The following is a 20,548-nucleotide window of genomic DNA, read 5'->3' on the forward strand; positions in this document are numbered from 1 at the left end:
TCCCGCCAGGCCCTCCTGTCTTCCGCCGTCCTCTGAAGTTTGCTCAACTTCATGTTCGTTGCATCTATGACACTGTCTAACCATCTCATCCTTTGCCGTCCCCGTCTTCTTTGACCTTCAGTCTTTCCCAGCATCAGGGTCTTCTCCAGGGAGTGCTCCCTTCTCATTGGGTGGCCAAAGTATTGGAGCTTCAGTTTCATTATCTGGCCTTCCAGGGAACAGTCAGGGTTGATTTCTTTTAGGATTGACTGGTTTGATCTTCTTGCAGTCCAAGGGACTCTCAAGAGTCTTCTCCAGCACCATAGTCTTAATACACTTGGCTAAAGATCCTTAGGCGATGGACTTCGGGGGTCACAGTGCGGTCTTAAGCAGAGCTCCACCCTTCTAAGCCCGTTGGCTTCCATGTTTGTTTATTCATTTCTATTTCTATTCCACCCTCCCCACAAGTGGGCTCAGGGCGGATCACAAAAGAGATTCTAAAACACATCAGACCAAATATTACAGAACAATTAAAAACAACTTAAAACACCATAAATTATAACAGGTTGCACTAGCCAGTTTGGTGTCGTGGTTAAGTGCGCGGACTCTAATCTGGGAGGACCTGGTTTGATTCCCCACTGGTGGTGGTAGGGTTGCCAACCTCCAGGTGGTGGCTGGAGACCTTGTGGGATTACAACTGATCTCCAGGTGACAGAGATCAGTTCACCTGGGGGAAATGGCTGCTTTGGAAGGTGAATTATCTGGCATTCTACCCCACCGAAGTCCCCCCCCCTCCCCAGGCTCCACCTTCCAAATCTCCAGGTATTTCCCAACCTGGAGCTGGCAACCCTAGGTGGTGGTTTTGCCCACTTGCCCAGGATCTGGTCTGTCTTGGGCACACACACAACTAGATTGTCAGGAGCACTTTAAACTGTGCCTGATTGCCATCTTGGGAACTGTGTCATTTAAGAACATAAGAAGATAAGAGAAACCAATGCTGGATCAGGCCAATGGCCCATCCAGTCCAACACTCTGTATCACACAGTGGCCAAAAATGCCAGGTGCCATCAGGAGGTCCAGCAGTGGGGCCAGGACACTAGAAGCCCTCCCACTGTTGTCCCCCCCCCCAAGCACCAAGAATACAGAGCATCCCTTGCCCCAGACTGAGAGTTCCTGACTATACCTTGTGGCTAATAGCCACCGATGGACCTCTGCTCCATATGCTTCTCCAATTCCCCCTTGAAGCCGTCCATGCTTGTAGCCGCCGCCACCTCCTGTGGCAGTGAATTCCATGCGTTAATCACTCTTTGGGTGAAGAAGGACTTCCTTTTGTATGTTCTAACCCGAGTGCTCAGCAGTTTCATGGAGTGCCCATGAATAGCTTTCAGATAACGTAGAACTATGTTTTAATTGTTTTAAATGGTTTTATACTAGTTGTTGTAACCCACCCAGGGCCCTGCCTTGCAGGGGCAGGTGGGCTAGAAATCAAAATCAATCAATCAATAAAGTTATATCCCCCCCTTCTGCTCACTAAGTACGTCTAAAGCCCTAGATTCATGTGTTGTTTGAACTGAACCAGAGGGCAGCTCAGCTTCTGAATTGTCTCAGTTTACTTTCTCATCAAAGCTATGGAGAATGAAACTTTATTGACTGTTCCTTTTTTAGCCCATTCTTCCTCCAAGGAGATAAGGGTGGGGCTGCTTTATTATTCTTAAAACAGTCCTCTGAGGATATGACTGGCCCAGGGTCCCCAGAGAGTAGAGAAATGGGGTTAGCTCTGACTGCTGTATCACTTCAGACAGATTCTCCAGTGTGCAACTAGATCTAGCAATATAATCCCTTTTGAGGGGCTGGTCGTTCATCTTGGCAAATGCCATAATATAAATAATGTGTACATATGTATGCATGTGTGTAGATCAGAACCAAGGAAGAAGGTGTTGCATGATACTTTAATTTTATCATTAATTGGTTAGCAGAATCTGTATTATCTCCAATGGCAAAGTCTTAGGACTGTACTGTACAAAGGTCTCTCATTTGCTCACTTATGGCAGGAGCTCTCCAGGTAATCAGGTCCCTTGTCCACCAGTGCTCACCTGATCGGCAGGCAGACCCTGAGACCAAAGGAGGGGGGAATGGTCCTCCTGGGGAGAAAAAATTAAAAGAAAAATAAGGTCTTGGCTACTTACAGGAAGTTCTGACCACAGAGATCCTGGCGATTCCTAGAACTACCCAGAAGTGACAAGGGTAGCTCTAGAAATTGCCAGAAACTCTATGATAGGATTACCTAGCAACCCTCACTATCTATTGAAGGCAAATATTGCCTGATAATCACAGTAGAAAAGGGTAAATGTTCATATTCTGTGTGCCTTTTTTTGGTATTTTCACATGTGTGTGTGTGTGTCAGATTCTCCAGTGTGCAACTAGATCTAGATATATAATCTCTTTTGAGGGGCTGGTCGTTCGTCTTGGCAAATGCCATACATATATAAATAATGTGTACATATGTATGCATGTGTGTAGATCAGAACCAAGGAAGAAGGTGTTGCATGATACTTTAATTTTATCATTAATTGGTTAGCAGAATCTGTATTATCTCCAATGGCAAAGTCTTAGGACTGTACTGTACAAAGGTCTCTCATTTGCTCACTTATGGCAGGAGCTCTCCAGGTAATCAGGTCCCTTGTCCACCAGTGCTCACCTGATCGGCAGGCAGACCCTGAGACCAAAGGAGGGGGGAATGGTCCTCCTGGGGAGAAAAAATTAAAAGAAAAATAAGGTCTTGGCTACTTACAGGAAGTTCTGACCACAGAGATCCTGGCGATTCCTAGAACTACCCAGAAGTGACAAGGGTAGCTCTAGAAATTGCCAGAAACTCTATGATAGGATTACCTAGCAACCCTATCTATTGAAGGCAAATATTGCCTGAGAATCACAGTAGAAAAGGGTAAATGTTCATATTCTGTGTGCCTTTTTTGGTATTTTCACATGTGTGTGTTTGTGTGTCCATTCTTGGAAGTCATGGCGACCTATGGCGACTCCTACTGGGGCATGGAGGACATCCAGAGAAGTGACTTGATAGCTGCCTCCCAGCCCTGGTATCCATTGGAGGTCTGCCACCCAAGTACTTGCCAGGGTCGGCCCTGCTTAGCTTCTGAAATTTGACAAGATGGGACTTGCCTGGGCTATCCAAGTCGGGGCCTGTGTGCTTCTTCAGCAACATATTTGAGGGCGTGAGAGGCTCCATATTCCCTGATGTCGACACAACCCTTTCTTTCTTGTCTTGGACAGAATTGTGAAGACTGGATCTCTGGCTTGGTACTATGAACACGTGAGATCCCGGTTCAAACGCTTTGGCAGTGCGAAGGTGATGCGGTCTCTCTACGGGAGGATGGCGCGTGGACAGAAAACGAATCCTGCCTTGCTCGGTACTGGCAGGGGGCTTGGTGAGATCCTCTCTGTCATTTCCGAGAGATTTCAAATTTCTCTTTGAAGATCCTACAGAAGTATTGAGTGCTGAATTAACGGCCACTGTACCATTACCAAAATTATGTCTGAGTAACTCTGGTCTGTTCCCACACATATGAATTAGTGGCTTGGCTTCCAGACCAAAGAGTGTGGTTTCCAGCCTGGCTCGAGTCCCAGTGTCTCTCTTTTTAGAAATTAATCACCAGTGGTGTGCGGTTTGGAAAAACTGAATTGTATCGAGCTGTTTACCATAATACTAAGGCTAGTATTTAAAGTTATAGTTAATTCGGAAGAAGTACAGCAGCGTTCTAGAAAGGCCCATCAGGGATATAGCCACCAACCAACCTTATGCGTAAGGGTATCTTTAACAGCTTAACACTTCAGAGTGTGCCTTTAGATCTTCCAGAACCATCTGGAACGGACTTCTATAGAAGGAGGAATATTGAGCTGACAATCCTGAACCGGGACAGCTGTTTTCATGTTCTTGTGTAATGTACTGTTTAAGCACTAACAGTGATCCAGAGCTGAAATCTATCCGGGTAGCGCTGATTGAACACTCCTGCTCAACAAGTAAAAAGATGCTCCTGTTGTAGATCAAGCTAAGGTCAACGGAAAGCGCTGCAAGTTTTCCATGGAAAGGCCACACCATTCTCAAAGCCGACAGGCCGAATGCTTAAAATAGCAAGGTTGGCCGATGGTGTTCTTTCCGAATAAAAAGGTTTTATTCCCTTCCCTTTTTTCCCTTCAAACCTGGTTGATCTTAAAAAAAAGGGGGGGCACCTGGCCAATAGATGGCAGTGTGAGGCAGTTTTACATTTCTCCCCCCTCCTTTTTCCTCTTTCTGGATGACATTTGGAAACATGGCTCAGCGATCATTATCCTGAATCGGTTATGGCAGGTGCTTTGGTGAATTGTCCTCACTTTCAATGTAATATTGTGACATCCAGCCGCGCAGGTTGCTCTGGGAGGTTTATAGCTCCTCCTCCAAAGGTGCCACTTTAAAAAAGAAAAAGAAAAAGGTCTTCCTGTCAGGGACATGCGTCTGTTTCAGAAGGAATGGATGCCAGAACCCTAAAGCCCCATTTCTTCTGTTTGTTTGAATAATGGAAATGATTGGTGCTCACAACAAATGAGTGACAGCACGGGCTGTAAACCCCTCCCCCTTGCATCATAGGCAAATAGGCCTTAGGACAGGCCCATCCTGCCGTGGAAGTGTCTCGGCTGGGTTCCCTTTGTCATAGCTTGCCGTCAGGTGACAAACGCAGCAGGTTCGAGGGAGACAGAAAGAACTGTAGAGGTATGCTCCCTCTAAGCTGTGGAGTCTTGTGACTAAAAACTCTACTTTGTGAGCTACTGGCATTAAAGTTGTGAGCGAGCGATTTGGCTACTGTGTAAATCAGTTTGCTCTGGAGCCGTCCTTCCTGAGCTGAGACAAAACTGTGTGAGCTGGAGGCTAAAAAACTGTGAGCTAGCTCACACTGACTCAGCTTAGAGGGAACACTGGCTGCTGGTGGTGGAATGTGCTGGCAAGTCGCATCTGACTTGTGGGGTTTTCAAGGCATGTTGCCTACCTCTGTGTAGCAACTGTGGATTTCCTCGGTGGTCTCCCATCCAAGTCCTAACAAGGGCCAACCCTGCTTAGCTTCCGAGATCTGATGAGATCGGGCTAGCCTGGGCCATCCGGGTTAGCGCCCATAAGAGATGTAAGCTACTACCAGTTCTCCCCCTTCTGGACCGCCGTTCAATGCGGGCTGCAGTCAGTATGTTCCTGCTAGTTTGTCACCTTGCTTCTTCCTCCTGTGTTGTGTTGTTAGCCATTCCGTTGTGCTCGACTCTTGGCAATTCTATGGGCCAGCTCTCTCTGCATTTTCCAGTCTTGTGCTGTTCCTTTGCATCGTTCCATGCTCAGGCTGGTGTCGACTTTTATGGTACCTAGCCACCGTGTTCTTTGGCAGCCCGGTTTCCTTTTGCCGCTAACCAGTCCAAGCATAATTGCTTTTTCTAGTGAGTTCTTCCACATAACATGGCCGAAATAAGTCAGTCACGGTTTTGTGATTTTTCCTTCTAATGGCATGTCTGGCTTAATGCGCTCCAAGACTTGCTTGTTTGTCACCTTTGCTGTCTACTTCATAGCGCCATTGAAAAATGTCTTTTTCCTCTCAAACGTCGTCTTCTAGGACTTCAGGACAGAGTGTACAGCTTGCCGGACATCCACCGTAAGTTACCTTTTTAAAAAAAATTAGTCCTTTTGAAGAAATCAGTAGCACACGCTCTGGCCACTGAACCACTTCCTTGAAGACCTGCTTGGTCCTTGAATTTCCAGATGCTTCTGTAGCAGAGCCCAACAGGGCTTTTCATATTTATATCAGGGAGAAGAATATTCATGCCGGAGATTGACCAAAGAACGACTGTGTCTGTGGCTAAGTTTCGGTTCTCTGTAACAAACATACGGGCCAAGTTAACATCCTGTGTATAATCTACTCAGATTCTAACCCTTAGAGTATTCGTTTGCAGTCACATGCACCAGATAAAGCAGGGGGCGGGAAGCGAGGCTATTTCCTCCGGAGGAATTTGACCCGCAGTTGCACAATCACACAGTCCTTGGAAGCTGCAGGCATAGCCCGCCGCTGCATGATCAGACACGACTGCAGGTGACTCGGGGTTGGGGGTTTTTGCTGTTTGTTTCCGATGCGCTTAAATGAGGAATCGATTAATCACATCTCCGCACTGAGGGATCCCCATGGAGTTTGCGATGATGCGCATACTGCGAAGGGGGGGAAGAACAACGGCACGGAGTCGGAATGGCCTGATCGACGTCATGAGAGCACACTGGAGCGATCAGACACAGGAAAGTCCGTCTGTGGCCCGGTGCAACCCGTTTCCTACCAGATTTCCCCCGGTGTCTTTTTACTCTGCTCCTGCGGCAGAGCAGAGTGGGTTGCCAACGGCTGCAGGATGCTTCCCAGATGTTGCTGTCTGATTCTGCCCTTTTGATCCATCGGGCATTCACACCTATGTTGGATCTTCTGGCAGGTGGGATCACAGCCGGAGCCTTATATTATACTCTGTTGACATGCAGAGGACAATGACATTTTTCTTTGTTCTACAAATCCTGTATGATAATTTAGCAGGCGTGACAGTTGTGTTGCTCCTGCTGGGAAGTCCATCAACATTTAAAATAGCATGAAAGTGTTTGAACCTCTTTTACTAGATGTTTTACACTTCTATCCTATATTCAGGTGGGGTAGCTGTGTTGATCTGAGGTAGCATAACAAAGTTTGAGTCCAGCAGGATCTTTAAGACCAATAAAGTTTTGTTCATGTATAAGTTTTTGTGTGCAAGCACACTTCTTCAGTTATAGTGGAACAGAACCCCCTCAACCATTACTTATAGGGAGTAGAGGTTGTTGCCAGGAAAGGCCATACAGAGTCAAAATACATAAGTACTGGGTGATTATAGCTGAGATAGAATGTAAGAAAGATCTTTAAATGGCAGTAAATTAGCATACAAATACAAGAGTTAACAAACAGATGTGGGAGCAAGGTTTGAGTCCAGTGACACCTGCAAGACAAATAAAGTTCAATTCTGGGTACAAGCAAGAACTGAGAGACTTAATATGTACACTAATTCAGATTCATTGAAACAGATTTCCTCAAATATTACATATGGGGGGGTTAGTTGCCAGGAAGAGCTACCGTATTTTTCGCTCCATAAGACGCACTTCCCCCCCAAAAAAAAAGTGGGGGGGAAAGTGTGTGCGTCTTATGGAGCGAATACTGCAAAAAAGAGTGCACGTTGGGGACCTTAATGATGCCGTGGGGGAGCAGTGGAACATGCCCGGAGCCGGCCGTCTGGGGCTGCGCTGCCGCTGGAGACTCCTGCCTCGCCGCCCGCATGGGAGGGAAAGGGGCGCATGCGAGGAGGAGGAGGAGGAAGGGGGGAAAGAAAAGAGAGAGGCAGTGGTGGCGACTGGCTCCCTAAATGGGAGGTGCTGGGGACTGAACCTTCTTTGTGCTCAGCAGCTGAGGATATGGCGTGGCAGAATATGCCCAGCATGTTGGTATCATGGCCCTTCCTTTTGCTATTACTGACCCAGGTGATTACGAGCTCTGTGGAAGCGATAGGGGCGATGGCCGTGAGGAGGAAGAGTCCGATGATGTCCTTGATAGCGCGAAGGCCGAGTGTTACGCACGGGTAAGTCTCCAAGGTACACGCCTGCTTTCCTGGGCTACGGGATTGCTGAATCTTTTGTAGAGTGCAGAGACGAAGGGATCCTTCTCTCTCTCTCTCTGTCTCTCTCTCTCTCTCTGTCTCTCTCTCTCTCTCTCTCTCTCTCTCTCTCTCTCTCTCGGCTTTGGGAAATGGCTCTCCTGTTGCACTTTGCAATTCTGAAATTGAATATTCTGCTTCTCATTCGCTTCTACTTTTCTTTTTCTTTTTTGCATTTTTATGATTTTGTTTCTGTGTGCTCAATATAAATGCATTTGGAATTAGGGTTGCCAGGTCCCTACCTGTTGCTGGCAGGGGGCTCCAACCTGCTGTCCAGGATCCTCTATGGTTACCATAGAGTTTTTGTCAGATGCTAGAGCGTCTCCCCCCCCCCAACGTGTCCTGCATGATGATGTTATCTCCGGGTGACATCATCGTGCCAGGCATGTTGGGCGTGGCGAAGCTCTTCGGGGGTGGGGCTCCCCCCATTGGCCAGCTAAGTGGTGGCAGATTGGACCCCCGGAAGCAGGTAAACTCCGCTCCCATCGGGAGTGGTGGTGGTGGCAACCCTATCTGGAATAGCTCTCAGCTGCCACTGTACTGTATGGACTTGAAAAAGGATTCCACAGGAGAGAATACCAAGAGTTAAACTCAGACCTAAAATTCCAGGGCCGGTTCGGTGCTGATTGCTGTGTTTTAAGGCACTCCTTTGCAAGAAATCTTGTGGAATCCTTTTACTGCCCTTTGGGATTTTCCTTGGAATCAGGGTTCTTCTGCTTTCTGTGCTTCCCAAGATGCGCAAGACGAAGCGCCTGCTGTCTGTCCATCCTTTTGACTTCGAAATGGACTCTGAATACTCTGCTCAGTCGCGACGTCAGTCTATGCAGCTTTCACCAGGACCCTACAGTGAAAGCCTTCAGGTATTTAGGAGGAGCCAGCTTGTGATTGGTGTGTGTGTGTGGGGGGGGGTTTGCGTTTTCCCTTTCTCCTTGGAATTTTCAGGGTTTTTTAAATACTTCAATCAAGAAGAGAAGAAGAAGACATTGAATTTCTACCCCACCCTTCACTCAGAGTCTCAGAGTGGCTTACAATCCCTTTCCATTCCCCTCCCCAGAACAGACACCCTGTGAGGTAGGTGGGGCTGAGAGAGCTCTTTGGAGAACTGCCCTTGAGAGAACAGCTCTGAGGGAACTTATGACTGACCCGAGGTCATACCAGCAGCAGCTGCATCTGGAGGAGTGGGGAATCAAACCTAGTTTTCCCATATTAGAGTCTGCGCTCCTAACCAGTGCACCAAACTGGCTCTCCTTAGAGTGCAACAAGATCTTTGAGGTATATGCTTTCAGGAGTGAGATATCTGACGAAAGAAGCTTTTACTCTTGAACGCTCATACCCCGAAAATCGTGTTTGTCTTTGAGGTGCTACTGGACTCGAATCTCGCTCTACTGCAGACCAGCACAGCTACCCTCTGAACAAACGTATGGTGTACGTGATCTTTCATAGGAGGTACACCTCTCCTTGGACAGTAAGCCCGAATCCCATCGCTGTTTCCGTGGTCTGGGAAACCTGTTGCAAGGAAGTTTTTGTATCATCCAATCGATCCGCAATAGGTTTAAGAAGGGTGGTTTTCTTGTCTAATATATCCACTTCGAAAACCTTTAAGGAGTCAGAGAGGTCTTCTTTAGTCAGAGCTACACCAGAAGCTGAGGGCTCTTTGAGCCCGGCGGCCATTTTGGAACCTACTCTCTGTGCCGTTTCTTGGCTCCCCTGACAGGAAAAAAAGCTTTTACTGATGTAAAAAGACCAAGCCCATGACTTGCACCTTTAGATCCACTAGACTTTCCCATGACTTAAACTAAGTCAGTGATGTTGCTTCGATTAGGTAAGTTGGTAAAAGAGGGGAAAGGGATGGGAGCTCAACCCTTAGACTTCCACCATGTCTGCGGTTGACGCCACACTTGTGTGAGTGATCTTTTGATTAAAATATTTTAAAACACCCTGAAAATTTAATTTCCTAGTAATCTATGGTTTTCTGTTTGACTTAACACATGTAAAAGGGTAAATACTGAGATCCTATCACAGTTAAAAAGTCAAATGAGACCTCAAAATAATATTGGGGAATTTCAGACAGGCGATAGATTCCGGAAGGGAACCGGTTCTCAAATGGGTTCTGGTCTGTCATTTCAGACAGAACCCGTTTGAGAACCGGTTCCCTTCCGGAATCTATTTGCCATTTCATACACAAATGCTTCAGTCCCGTTTAGGAACCGGGACTGAATCGTTTTACCTGTCATCCACTTCCAAGTGGTCTCCAGTGCCCTCTCCCGGTTCCGATACGCTTTTCCCCCGCCCTTCTCCGCCCGCGCGGGCGATCTCCGGTTGTTTTTTTTAAAAAAACGTTCGATTTATAGCGTTATAGCGCTATAACGGTATAACGGTATAACAGAATAGCATTATATCAATCCCATTGGAATGCATGGAGTGTTTTGTTATACTGCTATAGCGCTGTAGCACTATAAATTGACTGTGTTTTTTTAAAAAAAATCGATCACCCGCGCGGGAGGAAAACGGCGGGAAAACAAAGTGGTGCAAGTCTGAAATGCCAAACCGCTTCTGATCCGGCTCATTTCCGGTAGGGGCAAGCCCTGTGTGAAATGGCAGCCCTGTACCAGTTCACTTCAAAACGGATGATTACTGGCTTGAAACCGGGTGAAACTGGGTAATGTGAAATTCCCCATTAAGTCAGTAAACCGGGCTCAGCCTTTAAAATGACTTGGGGCCCATCCTGAATCTCTCCCCTGGTGCCAGCTTATCCGTGCATGCCTGTCACTTGCTGCAGTGATGATTTACATGTGTGAATGTGATGGATGCGTGGCCACAGAGGCCTCCTGCCCTCTGTCCACCCCGGTTTCTTTTGGCTGGAGACACATCACAGGTTTAGATAACTCTCCAGGTAAAGAGGAGGGGCCGGTCAATTCAGCTGGTCAGTTTGTATTGCTGAATGGCTTCTATCCTTATTCCGTCTGACGCTGAGCCGACAGCGTCTGGTAGTTCCATTTCTATTCAGACATTAAGTGGAAGAGAGTATATAGCAAGGTTTTGATCCATAAAGTAGTCTTTAAAGTTTAACGTGTATTCTTTATTGTCCATTGCTGAGTATACGCCTTCCAGTGTGTAGAAACAGTATTCACCACTTACTCCTGATGGGTGCCTATCGGAATATTTTAATGAGTTTGCTTTCATTCAGCCTCAAAAGAGTTTAGTATCGGGTAGCCATAGACCAGAGTACCTCATAGAAAACAAAAAAGGTAGATGGGCCCATTTCACACGGGCCAGATAACGCTGGTGGGGGGGGAGGCGTTGCTGTTCACCCTGGAGCAAAATAAAATGCGGTAGCCCGATCACACGGTTTGAGTCTCTGTGCTTAGGCTGTTAGCTGGCTATCACACGGCAATGCTGCAGCGTGGCAAAGAAGTGGCGCAATCACACAACATTTTGCGTTTGTGCGCATGCGCAGTTCTGCGGAGCAGCACTGCTTTCAGTTTCATGTTTGTGCGCATGTGCTTACAAAAAACATCCGGTTTGCGACGGGATGTAGACGGGCGCCTGATGCCATGGGATACTAGTGCTCCAGGGATCAGATGCCCACCCCTGCCCCGGGTTTTCCGGATACTAGTGCACTTTCCTTGGTACTTTTTAACTCTGCATCTTCGGCGGGACGCCATGGGTTGGCCACAGGTGCGCTACGCTTCCCAGATGTTGCGGGGTGATCGCGCCCCGAAAACCCGCCCGACATTCGTGCCCATCGCGTGGCAAATTCTCCGTGTGACCGGAGCCATGATATTACTTCTTCCTTCTTCCACACAGCAGAGTCACAGTATGGGTGGAATTTATGGTTTCTTCTCATGTTAGCATGTGTTACATCTGTTAAACATCTGACAGACCAGAGAGTCCTCTACAACTTTGGGTGTTCTAGTTGAGGCCTATCTGTCACATTGGGTCTTAAAACACACATGTCTTGCTGGATTTAATTTCTTTCTCTGTTAATTGGGGCTGGGACAATACCAGCCCATTTTTTCAAAATACAGCAGGAGTGACACCAGAAGAGCCACTTAGTTCTTACACTAGTTTCCAGCCGGCTTAGTTGCACCCCCCAGATAAGTTCTTGTCATTGGGTTTGCTACGGCTGCATCAGTGCAGCAGGGAAGCTGCAATGTGAACGCTTTGGTGCACAAATGTAACTTTCCCACAGCCGTTTAGAACAAAGTTGTTACTCCAAGGACCTTTTCTTCTTGAATTGGAAGAAATATTTTGGCGCAGGAGTTAAGATTGGCAGACTCTAATCTGGAGAACCAGGTTTGATTCCCCACTTCTCCTCCACATGAAGCCTGCTGAGTGACCTTGGGTCAGTCACAGTTCTCTCAGAGCTCTCTCAGCTCCACCCACCTCACAGGGTATCTGTTGTGGGGAGGGGGAGGGAAGGCGATTGTAAGCTGCTCTGAGAGCCAGTTTGGTGTAGTCGTTAAGAATTGACCCTAATCTGGGAGAACTGGGTTTGATTCCCCACTCCTCTACATGCTGCCAGCTGGGTGGCCTTGGGTCAGTCACAAGTTATATCAGAGGTGTTCTCTCAAGGGCAGTTCTCAAAGAGCTCGCTCAGCCCCACCTACCTCACTACCTGTCTGTTGTGGGGAGAGGAAGGGAAAGGAGATTGTAAGCCGCTCTGAGACTCTTACTCTTCCTCCTCCTTGTGCAGGGAGGGAAAAGTTGGTGGATAGTTTCCAGAGGGAGAGGTGAATGAGGGGAGGGATCAGATGACAGCTTCAAGACGCTGACAGGCATTCTCTCTCCTTAGACCTTCACAGAATTTCCAGGTGATGAAGAAGAAGACACTGCCTGGAAGGAATCAATGGTAGCAGAAGCAGACCTGGCCGCCATGTTCCACCGTATCCTGGAGGAAGAGGGGCGGCGCACAGCCCCTCCAAAGCACGAGTTCAGCACGGAGGTTCAACTTGCAGTGAACTCACGTACTAAAAGCCTAGAAAGAACCCCCAAGTCTGGTAAGTTCTGGTGACCTGATTGTAGGCTGTATTCGGCAAAACACCCGGGGAGACATTTAATAAATGGCTAGTGTAATTCATCTGAAAGAGAATATACCCTGCATCTCAGCTAATGTCTTTTGCAGTGACTTTGGGATAAAACCCACAATTAAGACGAATCAGAGATAGCGATTAAGTAGACATCCAAATAGCATACATGAAACCACTATTAGAAATATTAGTTACTAAGACCAGGATTCAATATAGAAGAAATGTAAAAGAAGAACAACCCCAAATCCAGCCCTATAATCGAAGTTGGGTGAACAAAAAAAGTTGGTATCTAAGATTAATGAGATGTGCCAGATAAACAGATTGTGAGGTGAGACCTCCAAGTCGGAGAAAGGTGTCGCCAGAGAAAGGACCACCTCTTCGGTGGGTAAGGGCATGATGAAAGACCTCAGTAGAAGATCTGAATTCTTTGGCAGGCTCACAGAAGTAAAGTGGCCCTTTGAGTCTCCTCATCCCAGAAAAAAACTCTAAGAGCCAGTTTGATGTAGTGTTAAGTGCACAGACTCTAATCTGGGACAACTGGGTTTGATTCCCCACTTCTCCACATGCAGCTGCTGATGTGACCTTGGGTCAGCCACAGTTCTCACAGAGCTGTTGTCTCAAGAGCAGTTCTGTCAGAGCTCTCTCAGCCCCACCTACCTCATAGGGAAGGCACTTGTAAGCCACTCAGAGACTCCGAGTGAAGGGCAGGGTATAAACCCAATCTCTTATCTCTTCTTCTTCTTCTAAAAGTCACGGGCCACTCAGCAGAGCGCAGTCTGAGGAACCAAATCCTACGGACCCATCACCCCAGTCTTGGCCTATCTACACTGGCTCCCAAACAGTTTCTGGGCACAATTCAGGGTGCTAGTGTTGACCTTTAAAACCTGATATGCTTCAGGACCAACATACCTGAAAGACTACCTACTCCCTTATCAATCTGCCTAACCACCGTGGTCATCTCCTGAGGCAGTGCTCTGGGTGCCCCTGCTGTCTGAGATTAGGTGGGTGGCAACCTGGGAGAAGTCCTCCTTGGTCATGGCATCTTCTGAGCTGAGTTAGTGTGAGCTAGCTCACCGTTTTTTAGCCTCCAGCTCACACGTTTTTGTCTTAGCTCAGGAAGGATGGGGCTCCAGAGCACACTAATTTATGCAGTAGCCAAATCGCTCGCTCACAACTTTAATGCCAGTAGCCCACGAAGTAGAATTTTTGCTCACAAGACTCCACGGCTTAGAGGGAACACATGGCATCTTCTGCTAGCATGTGAAGACTTTTTAAAATTTCGTTGGACATCCCCTCGGTGATCCTTCCTCCCTGCCCAATGATTTAATTGTTGTTTTTATGATGCTATTTGTGTGTTTTAGTTCTGGTTTTAATTTTTAAAACTTTTTTGTTGGTTTTAATGCTTTTTAAGATGCAGTTTTATTACGTATGTTTATTTGTTGTTGGCCTGTGTAAGGGCAGAAAGGTGGAGTTTAAATCTTGTAAAATAAGTAAAAATAAATAATAGATGCCAAATTTGTCTGCATATACGCTCAGGTAAGGCTGTTATGGGACATAATAACATCAGGTACACCATCCTGGGATCATCACATTGCACATCATCCAGTTGAATATATACCATTGTGCCAATGATGCCATGATTCCACTGTCTACATTAGGCAAACATGCTGATCACTGTGTATGAGAATCGATGAACATAAATTGGACATAGGAAAACCTCATCATCCAGAAACCAGAGGGAAACCATTTTAATATCTCCGGACCAGAGTATTAAAAAACTGAAAATAACTGCTCTACCAAAAAAACCTCCTTCAAAGATAATATACAGCGTGAGAACTCATCAAGAAATTAAATGTTACATGCTATCCTGGCTAAAACAGAGACTTGAATTTTCTTGTTCGCTACAATCTCTCAAAGCTCCACAGGGCCCATTGTTTAAGAACCTTTAATTAATTGTTCTTAAACATGTTTTACCAGCCCATAACTCTAGACCAGTAACTGTAAATTTTCACTTAAATTTATCACTTTGCTTATCTGTTCGAATCTCTGACCTCCCTCTTTATCCATTATTTCGGCTGTTCTTTTTCAAAGAGAGAGCTAGACTTTGAAGTTTTATGAGTGGATTCACACCAACCATTCTACGTCTTTTCCCCCCATACAGATATACACTTGAAAAGTTCATGATGCAGTTTCCTTCCTTAAGTCCTCCCTTGCCCCTTATCATCTCCCCCATTAAGTAAGATTTCCACTTTGATCATGACTCATGAAAGGTCGTATAGAGATAAATCATTGTTAGTCTATAAAGTGCCTCTGGACTTCTGTATTTCTCTAGAAGTAACCCAGGGTTTGAGTAAAGTCACCCAGTTTTTTGTTGTTCAGTCGCACAGTCGAGTTCGACTCTTCGCGACCCCATGGACCAGCTCCCGCCAGGCCTTCCTGTCTTCCGCCGTCCTCTGAAGTTTGCTCAATTTCATGTTCGTTGCGTCGATGACACTGTCCAACCATCTCATCCTTTGCCGTCCCCGTCTTCAAAAAAGTGACCAGTTCATCAGTAACAGCCTCAGTACAGTTCGAAAGAGCAAGAGTCCTGCAGCGCCTTAAAGACTAACAGATTTTGTGGCAGGGTAGGAGCTTCCGTGAGTCACTGCTCACTTCTTCAGAGGCAGCTAGAATGGGAGTCCATCTGTCCTAATTTTTTTTTGAAAGTGGAGTGATTTCAGATGCCGAATGACGTTAGCAGGCAAATGACAATAGCGAGTGAATAACAATAGCAGCCATGATTGGATTTAGGTGAGATACGCAGAGGGGTAATCAGCGTGGAGAATAGCCGTACAGAATGGAAATCCATCAGCCTTGTGAAGAGACCTGCACAGGTACAAACAGATATAATCTTTCTCACCCAATGCAGAGTTATTTGCCTGCTGTTGTCCTTTGCCTGCTAATGTCATTCGGCATCTGAAATCACTCCGCTTTCCAATAAATAGGACTGAGTGATTCCCATTCTAGCTGTATCTGACGAAGTGAGCAGTGACTCACAAAAGCTCATAGTAAAGGTAAAGGTTTCCCTTGCTCGAAAGCCAGTCGAATCCGACTCTAGGGTTGTGGTGCTCATCTCCGTTTCAAAGCCGAAGAGCCAGCGCTGTCCGAAGACGTTTCCGTGGTCATGTGGCCGGCATGACTAAACACTAAGGCACACGGAATGCTGTTCCCTTCCCACTGTAGTGGTACCTATTTATCTACTTGCAATTTCTTGCTTTCGAACTGCTAGGTTGGCAGGAGCTGGAACTAGAGACGGGAGCTCACTCCGTCATGCGGCACCCGGGTCTCCAACATGTTATTTATTTATTGATTTGATTTTTTTACCCCGCCCTCCCCGCCGAGGCAGGCTCAGGGCAGCTTACATAAGAAACAATAGATAGGACAGCAGTATAAATATCCATATAAAATACACAAAAGTTATTAAAACCATTAACATAATGATGACGGTATAGCTGTGGTAAAGTGCATTCAGCGGTACATCCACTATCGGCGGGCTCAGGCTGGAAATAGAATTGGCACAGGGCGTAGATGATAACACAGCTCCTTACCTAAATGCCTGGCAAAAGAGCTCCGTTTTTGCGGCCCTGCGGAACTGTGAAGGGTTGTTGTTAGTCTTGAAGGTGTTAATGATCTCCTGGTTTTTTCTGCTGCTCCAGACAGGCTAACTCGGCTATCCATCTTGATCTGCCTCAGTAGTCGTGCTCCCAAATCTCGCCAAATCGCCAGGACATGACGCTATGTTTGGAGCCCCGTTGCCAGAGCGACGCGTAGCATCATGTCCTGGCGACAGCGGGTGCAACGCGTCTCGCCGTTCCCGCGGCAGAGATTCTGCAAAGCCATGCGATCCCCTGCCGCGACTTGGCAACCCTACTCAGTACAGACAGCCTATGACTTTGCCCCCTACTCAACTTTAAGTGCCATGATCGCCATGGCAGCCATGATGTCCATAGCATGACCTAACAAGGGGGACTCAGCATGGATGTCCCAGTCCCTCAAAGCAATCAGCTTGGTGGTCCTCAGCACCAAGTCCACCTCCAGCAGCTCAGCCGGGTTGCTCATTTGAGGGTTGAGTCCATCCGCTCCTCCAGTTCACTTGAAAATAGGGTTGCCAAATGTTACCTACCTTGCCGGCGGGGGACTCCTGCGCGGCTCCCAGTGTGCGCGCGTGCTGCATGCACGTCACAGGGAAGTGACGTCATGACGCCGGGCACGCTGGGGGCAGGGCCACGATCATACAAGGGAAAACTAGAGTTTTCCCTTGTATGGCCGTGGCCCCGCCCCCAGCATGCCTGGCGTCATAACGTCACTTCCCTGTGACGTGAATGCTGGGGCGGGGTTCAATTCCCTGGCATCGGGGAACGGGCCTCTGGGGCGGGGGGGATTTGGCAGCCCTACTTGAAAAATTGCTCGAAGGACCCTTGGGAACAGTGTAGGATGGAGCGTGAGGGGTGGGATTGTAGCTTTAAGGGCAAATATGTGGAAGTCCATAAAGATGTCTCCCGCGCTCCCCACGTAAATGCTGTTTTGGATCCAATCTGTTGTTTACCCTTTGCTGTCGAATACCACAAATAATAGATTTCTCGCCAGTTTCAAAACAGAGCCTTTTGAGAGGCAAGGTTTCTAAAGGGGAGTTGAGCACAGCAAAGCAGAAAGCCCCAAACAGGAAAGCCTCTGCACTAAACATCCTTTCTGGAGACAGAAGGACACGACCTGAAATTATAAATGAAACTGCAAGAGAGAAGTCATCTGTACTCACTGAATGTTTCCCCAAAGGGCTTCCCCATTTGGGCAGCCTGACACTTCACTCAGCTTGTTCTTGGAGATTTGGGGGTAGAGAACCGGGGAGGCTGCAGTCTAGAAAGGGGAGGGACCTCAGTGGTACATAACGGCATCGAGTCCACCCTCCAAAGCAGCCATTTTCTCCAGGGGAAACTGATCTCTCTAGTCTGGGTTGTAGTTCTGGGAGGTGTCCCAACCCTACCTGCCAGCTGGAGGTAAGATTCAAACCTGGCTGAGTGGAGGGGCTCCTTAAGAAAAATGGAGATATTTGCTACTCGCTGTTTTTTAATTCTCGCTTTTAAACGTCCTTCGATTGTGTGCCACCCCCGCCCCCATTCAATCAGAATGATACACAGTTGCGGGAACAATTTCGCCGCCTCATGAGGTGTGTGTTTCAAGGGCTCCTCTTTACTGGGGGGCAGAGAGATATTTTTTGACTCTCCCCTCCTTCTCAATCCGAACGCTGGAGGTCATAGTTCCCTCTAAGCTGAGTTGGTGTGAGCTAGCTCACAGATTTTTAGCCTCCGGCTCACACATTTTTGTCTTAGCTCAGGAAGGGATGGCTCCAAAGCAAACTGATTTATGCAGCAGCCAAATCGCTCGCTCACAACTTTAATGCCAGTAGCTCACAAAGTAGAATTTTTGCTCACAAGACTCCACAGCTTAGAGGGAACATTGCTGGAGGGTCACAGTTTACGCTGCTGGAGGAGCGGCTTAGCCTGACCCAGTCGCACTAAAGAAAGGGATTGTTCTTGTTGTGTTTTGTTCCATGTGGGGAGGGAGGTAAACCGTTTTTCCTTTGGCTGAGGGAAGCTCTCTGACCCTTTGAGAAACCCTGACCCCTGGCCCACCCTTTCCTTGCCACTCCTCGTGTTCCGAAAGTATGCCCTCAAGTCATTGTAATAAAGCACAACCAAATTGATTCAAAAGCAGAGTTCTGCAATCTCTGGCGGCCATCAGTTGCTGGTACTCAGTGATCCACATTGATTAGGCCCATTCAGCTTGGCCTAGGACGTCATATATCGGAGCACACCTCTTGCCTCGTTCTTGTTTTTCCATTGTTCACCAGAGGTACCCAGTTTGAGTGAACTTGTCATTGTTAAATTTGCCGTGCAAATTTCTCTTGACGATGGGATCCCAGGCCGATTACCCTCAGAAGTCTTTCCTGTGTAATAGGATTCAGCCCTTTTGAGGTACTATAAATGCCCAGTAAATTAGATTACTGAAAACCAAATTATCCCTAATGTGGTTTCTTCATCCTACTGGGATGATGGGAAAAGGGCATCGTGCAGAGATTAGACTTCAGCAGTCCTTCAAATGTTATTCGATGTGTTCGTAATTCATCGGAAGGCTTTACTAACACTTGGTAGATTCCGCCCGGTTTAAAGACTCGACGCAGGCCACAGTTGAGGTACTTTAGAAGAAGATGCAGCGCCAGAGCTCTGGAAGGGGTTTCAGAAGCCTTCCAGTTCAGCGACAGAGGCTCGAATAGTAGTTCCATAGAGAATGCTAGAAGAGCTTCGAAACGAACTGTGCGGTGCCACACCCGTTCCCGTCAAAACTAGACTGAACAGTTTTTGTTGTTGTTCAGTCGCACAGTCGAGTCCGACTCTTTGCGACCCCATGGACCAGCTCCCGCTAGGCCTTCCTGTCTTCCACCGTCCTCTGAAGTTTGCTCAATTTCATGTTCGTTGCATCTATGACACTGTCCAACCATCTCATCCTTTGCCGTCCCCGTCTTCTTTGACCTTCATTCTTTCCCAGCATCAGGGTCTTCTCCAGTGAGTACTCCCTTCTCATTTGGTGGCCAAAGTATTTCAGCTTCAGTTTCATTATCTGGCCTTCCAGGGAACAGTCAGGGTTGATTTCTTTTAGGATTGACTGATTTGATCTTCTTGCAGTCCAAGGGACTCTCAAGAGTCTTCTCCAGCACCATAGTTCAAAAGAATCTATTCTTCGGCGCTCGGCCTTCCTTATAGTCCAACTCTCGCAGCCATACATGACTACTGGGAATACCATTGCTTTGACCATGTGGACTTTTGTTGGCAGGGAGATGTCTCTACTTTTTATCATGCTGTTTAGGTTTGCCTTCGCTTTCCTCCCAAGGAGCAGGCGTCTTTTAATTTCATGGCCGCAGTCACAGTCTGCGGTGATCTGGGATCCCAGGAACGTGAAGTCTGTCACTACTTCCACGACTTCCCCTTCTATTTGCCAAGGAGTGATGGGGCCGGATGCCATGATCTTAGTTTTTTTGATGTTGAGCTCTCAACAAATAGTGGTTGTGAAAGATGTTTGGGGAGGAGCCATGGTTCAGTAGTTAGGGCAGATGCGTCGCTTGCAGAATATCCCAAGTTCCATCCCTATTATCTCGACTGAAAGAGCTGAGAATGAACTGGGAGAATTACTCACAGGGAAGGGCTATCTGGACCCATATAAAACAGCTGCCCGTGCTCAGAACCCTTCTCAGATTTTCAGGAAGGTGTTGCCTTACTTATGGAAGCCTGTGGTTTGCTCCTTTCCAACTTACATGGTCATACGGCTCTGCTGCCAGAAGCTAGCTTGAGGGAAACGTAATTTTCTTTCATTTATATCCCATTAATGGGGTCTGAATGGTGTTTCAACTGGGAAGGTCATGATTTTTTTCACCATCCTTTTCAGCGTTGGCTTGACTGAGTTCAAAGATATTTGAAAAACGTTCTCTGTCCATAACCACATTTTGTCCACATTTGGATGCCACATTTCTTTTAACAAACAAGCTGTCATGCAGCCCACCCAAAACATTTTAACCTCCTTTGGAGAGTGTTGGGGACCAAGCACTGTCTCGCCCTCTGCATTTTTCCTGCTCAGTTGAACTCCCCGGCAAGACCAAATGCCTCTATGATCTCTGAAAAGAATCTGAGTTTTTCCATGGTTAATTATATATCAGTTTTTAAAGTCCCGGTTGTATAGCAACACAAATGCAGAGAATGGGGCTAGGGATGCCAGGT

At 47.1% G+C, this 20,548-nt stretch overlaps 1 protein-coding gene across 1 annotated transcript in view; it reads left to right on the forward strand.

Annotated features, from left to right (window-relative positions):
* The window catches only part of LOC107114965 (melanophilin-like), a gene marked incomplete at both ends in the record, with an annotated part of 30,264 nt that overhangs the window by 635 nt on the left and 9,081 nt on the right, over positions 1-20,548 (forward strand). The window contains 5 exons of the mRNA XM_015416572.1: positions 3,258-3,404; positions 5,622-5,660; positions 7,541-7,638; positions 8,448-8,573; positions 12,509-12,713. Of these exons, the coding sequence (XP_015272058.1) occupies positions 3,258-3,404; positions 5,622-5,660; positions 7,541-7,638; positions 8,448-8,573; positions 12,509-12,713 (615 nt within the window). The remainder of the gene's footprint in view (positions 1-3,257; positions 3,405-5,621; positions 5,661-7,540; positions 7,639-8,447; positions 8,574-12,508; positions 12,714-20,548) is intronic.

The sequence above is a fragment of the Gekko japonicus genome, unplaced genomic scaffold (genome assembly GCF_001447785.1).
Source record: "Gekko japonicus isolate JY-2015 unplaced genomic scaffold, Gekko_japonicus_V1.1 scaffold3685, whole genome shotgun sequence".
Lineage (NCBI taxonomy): Eukaryota > Metazoa > Chordata > Lepidosauria > Squamata > Gekkonidae > Gekko > Gekko japonicus.